The 9969-nt window shown below is 40.0% G+C and overlaps 1 protein-coding gene across 1 annotated transcript in view; it reads left to right on the plus strand.

Moving 5' to 3' along the window:
* Positions 1-9969, plus strand: part of LOC119412279 (bone morphogenetic protein 7-like) — a 24111-nt gene that overhangs the window by 2807 nt on the left and 11335 nt on the right. The window contains exon 2 of the mRNA XM_037679267.1: positions 4514-4703. Within this exon, the coding sequence (XP_037535195.1) occupies positions 4514-4703 (190 nt within the window). The remainder of the gene's footprint in view (positions 1-4513; positions 4704-9969) is intronic.

The following is a 9969-nucleotide window of genomic DNA, read 5'->3' on the forward strand; positions in this document are numbered from 1 at the left end:
GTGTGTGTGTGTGTGTGTGTGTGTGTGTGTGTGTGTGTGTGTGTGTGCTGAACGCTCAGAGGAAAACTCAAATGTCCCTGATGTTTAAAAGACAAAGTCCTGCTCAGGACGCGGAGCTGAAAGCTCTGACGTCACTGTGGAGACGGCACCGAGGTGACGAGTGGTGTGATGAAGATGAAGCTTTGTTTTCTTTCTGTTTTCCAGGTTACTGGGATTTATCTGCAAACACAGAACATATTGACTGTTCCAGTCCACACATTTTAGAGTTAATCCAAACCATTTGGACACTGGAAGAACATCTCATGTCCTGAACGTTCCCCTGACAGGCTTTATCTAATGAGAAGTGGAAACACGTTTCTGGAAACCAGAGCCAGATTGATGTGGTTTCACATGTGAACAGTTCGAACGCAGAGGAAGAGGAGGGGAACCAGACCTCGTGCACTTTTTCTCCTCTAAGCCCACTCATGGTGGGCAGAGAGGGTTATTTTTAGCTCCTACATTTTGCTGGACTGACTTTTTCTTGGTGGTCTTCTGATAATTGTTTTAAAACAGAGCAGGACTTTTCCTTTTGAACACGTCCGAGGTGAAGGACCGGCAGCTGCTGTGGTTCGGTCCGGGAACTCGGAGTGAAATTTATGATGCTAAAAGGAAAAGGTGGTCGTTCCGTGAAACCAGAGTTTAAATTCAGACTCACACAGATTGTTGCTTTCATGTTCTGTTATAAAAGTCACACTCATGTGTTGAGAATGACTCTCAGCTACTGCCACATCACATTTTTAGCTCAGTGTCTTTGAGTTTTAGCTGTTTTGTGTTAGCTAACATCGATTAGCTGTGAAGGCCATGTTGAGTTGGGTTGACTCCAAAAGTTAATCACTTATAAACATGCATCTAATGAATTATCCCAAAACGTTTCAGTCAAATCCATTAAGTGGTTCGTGATCTATTTTGCAAACAAACACAAACAGGGTCAATAATTAACGCGTATAATTAACAATAGTTAATGCTAGTTTTAAGCAAAACTCCTGTGTCACAAGTAGAGCTTAATGTGTGTGTTGTGAATGACTCTCAGCTACTACCACACCAAAGTTCAACATGATGTCCATGAAATAGACCAAATTATAGTAATTTTTGTGTTTTCTAAACGCACTTGTCTGCAGCAGCCGCCTTAAATTGATTTCAAACGCCAATCACCTATATAGGTACATCTAATAATTGTTTTCTAAAAGTTTCAGCAAAATCCATCTAATGGTTCAGGAGATATTTTACTAACAGACATAGATGATTCCTAATAGGTAATGACAACATTTTAACAAAAGATTTTGCTCAATTTCTTCGCGCTCAGAAGATGTTTTGGAGATCAGACTAAGCTCCTCCCACAACAAAACATAGCTCAAAATCTGTACAATTCACTGAGTTATATCCATTTCTGCATTTTACTATTATCGGCTGGCTGCGGCAGCCATCTTGAATAGGTGTACTCCAAATTTTAACAAGTTGTAGATGTGCATGCAGTGATTATTCTCCGCAAGTTTCATTCTAATGTGTCCAGTAGTTAATCAAATACTTTAGCAACAGACAGACATAAACACATGAACACACAGACGTGGGCAAAATCATTATTGTTTGCTTTCGGCTGCGAGTGATGAAAAAAGGCCGAAACAGACGGAGCGGAAGAACAGAGGAATTATTGTGTTTTTGAGCAAAAAGCAGGAAGAAATGCGCTTGTCTTGGTAAGCTGATTTTAAAAGGATAATGCTAAAAAAAAAAAAAACTACAATGCTGGAAAATCTCATGAACCTACTCCTTAACCGTGCATTCATGTGCAGAATAATAATTGCCATTTTTTCATTCTTCTTTTTTTTAAATTCATTTCTTCAGAAATATAAGCAATGTTGTGAAACCTGAAAACGCATGCAGAGAAAAATGACTGATGAGTTTTAGCCACGTTTCTTTGAATCCTGCCCCACAGCGTTGGAAGTGTCCCGGTGACACAAAAGTGAGTTTTCTATCATATGTGTTCTGACCCCCCACGTCGATCTGCTGGAAAATAAACATTTCCTATCAAATTGCTATAGGTTAATGATAGCTGTGTGGCTGTGTGGCCCTGCAGTGTCAGGGCCAATCTGTAGTGTTGAAATGTCTCCCAGAGGGAAGTTTGCATATCTGAGGTCTGATCGCTGCAGCTAATGGTCCCTAACGTAAACACACCGAGTCCTTACAAGCAATTATTGCTTTCATAAAATCACCCCTCGTTCCCTTCCAGCATTTAATTGCGGTCAAACAAATGACTTGCAGGGTTCAGAATGCGAGCTCTCGATGCTAGTGGCATGTGTGTTTTCATGTCGTTAAGAGTGTTTTTAGAAGACGGTGAGTCATTTGTGTGTAAGCTTTGCGGTGCCTTGAAAAAACCCTTCTGGATGTCAGCATCCAGGCCTGCTCAGATGAACGACTGTGACTCTGAAACACGACAGGTTCATGGCAGGGTGCGTGGAAGCAGGCAGGTTGGGTTAAGGTAGCTAACCTGCACTACAAAGGGATATTTCAGATCTTTTCAGCTGTTTTACACAATGATGATTACGAGCGAAGCCAAAGCATTTCTTATGAGTTTCAGCCATTTCAAGTCAATTCAAGGTTCTTCATTTGTCATTCGCACCACATGCGGTGTATGTGGTGGAACAACATTGTGCATGCAGGGCACCATTCATATACAAGACAACAGCAGTCGTTTTCTCTGACACCAAAGCTTTTTGAATCCAGATCTCAGAGTTGAGGATTTTGGAAAGGCCCGGCATAAGTTTGAAATTGTGCATGCAAATTATGGATGACTTGTCTGTAGAAAAGTCTGGGATGAGAATCAGCACCTCACGAGTTAGAGAAGAATGGAGTGTGAGATTGACAGATGGATTGGTGCAGCGTCTGCAGTATTGCGGACTCTGTACTGGTCCGTTGTGGTGAAGAGGGAGCTGAGCTCTAAGACAAAGCTCTGTTAATTGGTCAATCTACATTCCTACCCTCATCTATGGTCACAAACTCTGTGTAGGGACAGAAAGAATGAGATCACGGATACAGATTTAAATGAGTCCCTTAGAGATAGGATGAGAAGTTCTGTTATCCAGGAGAGACTTGGAGTAGAACCGCTGCTCCTCCACATCCAAAGGAGTCAGTTGAAGTGGTTCAGGCATCTGGTAAGGATGCTCCCATGGCACTTCCCTAGGGAGGTGCTTCATGCAAATCTGACTGGTAGGAGACCCCGGGGAAGACCCAGGACACACTGGAGAGACTACGTCTTTTGGTTTGCCTATGAACGCCTTGGAGTCCTCCCAGAAAAGATGGCTGTGGAAAGAGATGTCTGGGCCTCCCTGCTCAAGATGCTACTCCAGTGACCCAACTTCAGAATAAGTGGAAGATGGTGGCTGGAATTATTGATGGATGCAGTCAATAGTTTTTCTGTGCTTGCATAAGTAGAACAACAGTAACACTGGTGGATAGAAGAGTGCTGTTTGTGCTGATCATTCTTTTCAATGTGTAGAAGTGATCCAACCTCGTCCTTGGTCCCAACAAACGGTCATAGTCACCATGGGTAAAACTGTTGTCATGCTCAAGACTGACGTGTCTGTGCACGTGTGTCCCTAAAATACAAAAATCACAGTGCCATCTAGAGATCTGGCATAGAAACTACATCAACTTCAACGACCGCAGAACTATTTGTGAAATTGTTTGTTTCCCCAACATAAGAAGAAACGCTAACATTTCCAGAGATCATTCTTGACAAACAACACATTAGAGTTATAAACAATGCAGTAACCTGGTGAACTCTCTGTCCTTCTTTTTTGGAAACTCTGAGTACTGGAGAGCTTCAGCCGGCTCAGGATGGGTGGAAACCTCTGAGTGTCACCAACAAATGCTGTTTCACTTTCTCCTCTTCAATCAGGGGGAAATAACAGGATGGTGATGTATTGCAAAATAATCAGAGAGGTGTTGTGGGTGCAGACTCATAAAGGCACATTTGAATCTGTGTGGTTTTCTGTTCTTTATGCCAGTGAGTTTGTTTAAGTGCACTTGCTGCCGTGGTTTTCCGGGCTGTGCCCTAACGAGCCTTTTCTTGTGGTCAGCACATGTGCAGCTTAAACAGGGAGCTAAAGTAAGCCAGGAACATGGTTTTATCCCCCTCAAGTTGGCATTTATGGGATACTTGACTTAAAGAATGTTTAGATCGGTCACTCCACTCATGGAAAAGTTTTTTTCCTTCTATTTCTGACAGTGTTTCCAAGTTGCGGGCAGAGGAACACATTTCAGAGAAAACCTTGAATCAACAACAATGTTCACAGATATTTGCAACCTCTGACTGGTTTCCCATCTAATTGTACTTTAAATGGACTGTTATTTTAAACGTGTATACAAGTTTTTTCTTTGAGGTTTGAGAACTTTTCTTGTGTGTCAGCTGAGGACAAACTGGATTCTTCAGGACTGATCACAAATATTTTGTCTTGCTTGTTTTATCTTCTTGTGATAGTTGACCAGGATCAGACTCTTCTGTTCCAGAAGCTTTTCCAAGAGTTTCAATTCAACATTTCAAGTATTCCAGAGGGAGAGGTCATCACAGCAGCAGAGCTCAGGATTTACAAGGATTTCATCCAGGAGTATGTTCAGAATGAAATCTTCACAGTCAGCATCTACCAGGTCCTTCAGGAGCCTACAGACAGGTAAAATGTCTTACCTTTATTATTCTCTACACTGCTCAGTATGTTTCAGTTTACCACATATGTAAGCATTGTTCTGTTTGAGATTTCTTTAGTTTTTACAGTACGAACTAGAGCTACTTAGCTACTGACTCATCAAGGTTAATCCTCGCACTGAATCAGGACTCACGAGTCCTCCATGTCCTCTGGCAGACTGCCACTAAGTCCGCGAGGTAATAGACTCGTAAAAAAGCAACAAGTGTTCAGCTTGTGGCATGACTCACACTTGAACATTTGCCATGTCTAATACAAACCAACATTTCTGTTTTGGTTTTAGTTGAAATGCTCACAGTATTAGTATTAAAATTATGGTAATGAATAGCAGGGTTTCAAGATGGTCTGCAACTGTTAAACGAGTAACAACACATTTTTCTATTCCTGTCTCAGTTTTTTCTGTCATTTCTTTTTAATCCAGCAGCATGGATTTATGTTGAATGACGACCTCGTCCATTCTCTCCATGATCGTTTAGAAGGTGGCTGGATGGCAGCAAGTTTTAAAACCTCCGTCAGTGCTTCACTCTGACAGTACTAACGCACTGGGCTTTGTAAACTAGTTGGAGAATCAAACATGTGAGAAAAAAGGCAGATTTTTATTGCAGACTTACTGTATTATGAGTGTTTGTGACCAAATGAGTGAGCTGTTGTCACATGTCCTGATCAAACAATCACAGTCCTAGCATAAAGCCAGCATGGCCAAGTGAATTTTGACAACCAAAACCAATTGTGGACCTACCAAACTTTATGGTTTATCCAGTAAAGTTAAGTCAGGTCCTCTGGTAGGTTTATTATTTGTTGCAGCGCTTCGTCCTTCAGCCAAAGGACTTCATCAATCTTAGGAACCACAACAAACTCAGTCCCACACGCAGCACAATCACATAGTGGGTCAACCAGTTTGGTGGTGATAAGATGGTTTCTGGGGTCCACCCTCTCCCCTGTCAACTCCGCTGAGGCAGCCATGGCCAAAATGGTTCCAAACATCAACCTGGTTGGTCCACTATGTGAGTGTGCTGCTGGTGGGACTGAGTTTGTTGTGGCTCCTCAGACTGATGAAGTCCTTTGGTTGAAGGACACAACGTTTCAACACAATGAAACCGTCCAGAGGACCTGACTTAACTTTGTTTCATCTTTTACTTGGATTATTGAGCATGAACTTTGATGTTTATCATTTATATTTAGGATCCCACTGCTTATTTTATACACGACTAAGATCTAGCCAAGACCGTGCAGACTGTTCACATTATAAAAAAATGTGTCCCCCATCTTAGAGTGAAGATGGGCAATTGGAAATACCCTCCGTCCGTTGGAATGTATGTGTATATTGTGAGCACAATAACTTGGGAAAAAAGTGAGCTACTACTAGGGCTGAACAATTTTGGAAAATATTCTAATTGCGTTTTTTTACTTCAATATTGCGATTTAAAATGTGATTATTTTTCAACGTCTTCTTCTCATGTATTTTTCAACAAACACAAGCAATAAATCTGTTTCTGTTGCAAAAAACTCCACTGTTTTCAGCTCCGCTGCGACTCTTGTTTCTGCATTTTTTTCTATAGATCCCGGATAGCAACTTGGCTAAAATGTTTGTGTGAGGGCATTCTTTACCGTTTATCCATTGTGTTTACCAAAGCCGTAAACCCAGGCTTGGTCACTATATTAATGTGCATCATGTCTTTGGCTATGAACTCTGTTATTGCTCAAGTTATTTCCGCGTGTCACTTCAAATTATGTTCATACAGAGTAATGCCTTCAAACACTTCAGTCAGTGATCCCTGTCAGCTAGTATTTTGCTTACTTGAAGTTGAAGCACTGGTCGTTGGCATTCTAGCCATGCAAATATTGTAAATGGCTTTGTAGTGTTTTTTTAAGTGTTGATGAAGATTTGTGGAGTTACCTCGAGAGGTAGCAACAACAGCAAGGCAGGTTCTGCACAACACTTGTCATTGCACAGTGTCTTCTTTTTTTATAGCCAAAATAATTCCAACAACAGATGTGCTACCCCTCTTTAATAATAATAATAATATGTATGTAAATATTAATAATATGTATGTATTGTCATCATTGTATGTTCCCATACAATGATGAAATTGGCTCTCTGTATTTAACCCATCCACCCCCAGGTGGAGTAGTGGGCAGCTATTGAAAGCACCCAGGGAGCAACTGGGGATAGGGTGTCCTGCTCAGAGACACCACAAGATGTGCAATGACTGGGGATTGAGCCCGGGACCTTGGGGTCCTGGGTCGGCTGCCCTGTCCTTACACCATCTTGGCCCCCCAAGTTTGGTACCAAGCTTTCAGATGTGTCAGCTTCTGTCGAGCCTGATGCCATTGTGCAGTCAGTTAAAACACAGTGTGGACTTCTCCTGCTCCCTGCTTTGCTCCACTCTGCTCACTTGCAACATCACAAGTCACGTAACCAGATCACGTGACCAGTCAAATTGCAGCCTTTGTGATTAGAAAATCTTGTTTTATCATATTGTGATATTATTGCAAATGCAATTAATTGTTCAGCCCTAGATACTAGCAGTAAGCTACATTCTGGTGTGGAGCTGCATCTAGACATAAGAAAGATTCTTTTCAAATATGTGGTTGCCAAGTCTAAATCCCAAGATGGCTGCCATAAATCTCCATTCATGTTGTGAGCATAGTATTGTGAAAATAATAATAAGTCAGGTACCAACTTACATTTTAATGTGCCGCTACATCTAGGCTTATGAAAGGTTCCTTTCCAAAACTGGGTTGTCATGTCAAGATCCAAGATGGCTGCCACCATATATGTATGTATGTGTAAGTCTTGTGAGATGAAAAAAAAAGTAAAACGGCGACTTCCAATTTTGGTGTGTGGCTGCATCTAGTTGTAAGTAAGGTCCCTATCAGAAATTGGTTTGCCATGTCAAAATCCAGTCCAGGAAAACACTCATCTCTAAAACTACTGATACAAATATTTGAAATTCCTCTGAAGGACACTATGTTACATGATAGCATGATCAATGTGAAAGGGCTTCATGGTGTTTTAGTTTATAAATTTTATTTGTCCATCTGTTTCAAACTTCACATATCTTTTCAGAGACTCCCTTTCAGCAGATGAACACTTTATGTTGATGATGTCCTGATTTTTGTCCTCAGGCCAACCTTTAAAGTTCATGTGTAGTATTTGGATGACACGACTAACCCCCAGTTTAAATATCTTTTTTATGACTACTTCTCTCTTCACATGCTAACACTAAACATTACCTGCTGACATCAAGTTCAGCGACTTCAGTCCCGCTGAGGGAAAACCATTAGTTCTGAAACTAATTCTCTTAAATCGTCTCAGGTTTCTGGTAGAAAACTGACAGAAACTGAAGGTTAGTGGAGTGATTTTTGTGAACTGACCCGTTAAATTGTTTCTGAGTCGTATAAAGCGCCGATGGTTTCCTGTATCTGATTATGAGCTCGTGTGGTCAAAGTCAACTCACATGATATCGTATCGTACGTTAGCATCAACACGGACAGTGTTTACACAGACGTTATGGTAATTACAGAAACACAGAACAGGACCATCCCCAGGAGACCTGCAATTTTGTCACACCGCTCCCACCCCAAACAACCCTCCAACACGTCACACACGTGGATCATGCTTTCATTAAACCGTCTCAAGCTCTGTTTTGTTTGCAAAGCTTCTGTTTTGCTTGTTTCTTGCTTCAAATGTGCAGTTACATCTGAGGCTTGACATGTGGTCCTCTTCTAACCCTGACAGCCACAAACTGATGGTTAAGTTGCTGCTCAATCAGTAAAATGTATTGTTTATGAACGATGAATCATTCAAGTTATGTTTAGACAAACAGTTTGATCTGAGGAAATATTTTGCTGCTAACAAAAGCTGCCGGTCAAGGAAAACTTAAAGATTTTGTGCAGTTGATGTGCGAAGATTTGACGTTTGGCTTAAAGTAGAAAACTGCAGTTTAAATATATTTTTGTGTGTGCCTTTAAAAAAAATAAAGTCACCTTTATTTTGTAAAAAAAAACCTAACCCCGGCAAACATTAAATAACAATCTTGTTAAATGCAACATAAGTAAATAAAGGGCTGGCATTTGTTACAGGAATGCATATCGCCCGCTGCCTGTTATGCCTGTGTTTTAGAATAAGATGAATGTATGAAGAATGACAGCGTTGTAGTTGTTAATGTTAAACTTTGGAAATGACGTTAAGTGATATTTCATGTGAGAGTGTGAGGTCTTGTGTGACGTGTTAGTGCTGTAGTGAATGTGGGGAACAGCTTTGCTGTAGCTTCACTACTAATTAATTATTCTTAAAGCTAGTTCAAGCACAAAGAATATTAATTACTTAAATACAACGGATTCTTTCTTTTTCGAGTTAAACTAATGCCATGTGACCGAGATAACTGTGAGGATTGTTTAATCAGTGACATGAGACGCCATTTTTCTTTGACCCATCAGAATAAATGCGGTCATTTATTTAACAGAATCAAAATTTAACATCAAAACATGTACACATTGATTTGCTGATCTGGTTCTGATTAATAAAAACTTGGCTCGCTTTACTAACAAGACAACAGAACCTTTCTGAAGGCATCTAGATTACTGGCAAAATAGAAAAAATTAAAGGAAGGAATGGAGAAGTTTAAAGAAAGATGGATGAGGGAAGATGTATGTTTGTTGACCAGAATTAGCACGCTTCTTTCAACACCAGCTCAAACCCCCGGTCCACTTATGCCCCTTTTCCATTAGTACCTGTAGTACCTGTACAGCACGGCTCTACTCTACTCGGTACGGTACAGGTTGTGTTTTCATTACGCTTTCAGTACCGGTTCCAGTGGGCGAGGTTCAAATTGACATCACCACCTCTCACCAGCTGGTGACGCTGAGACGCTGAAATTGTTTTCAGTACAGGTTGAGAATTTATGTTATTTTGAAGTTGTGTGTATGTATGTATGCATGTATGTGTGTATGTATATGTGTGTATATATATATATATATATATATATATATATATATTTATATGTATATATATATATATACATAATATATATACATATTTATATGTATATATATATATATATATATATATTTACACATACATATTTATATGTATATATATATATACATATTTATATGTATATACACACATATACATATATACACACAAATATATATGTACACACATGTGTATATATATGTGTGTGTATATATATATATATACACACACACATATATCATATATATATCATAT

This window comes from Nematolebias whitei, chromosome 7 (genome assembly GCF_014905685.2).
Source record: "Nematolebias whitei isolate Nwh7 chromosome 7, NemWhi1, whole genome shotgun sequence".
Taxonomy (NCBI): Eukaryota; Metazoa; Chordata; class Actinopteri; order Cyprinodontiformes; family Rivulidae; genus Nematolebias; species Nematolebias whitei.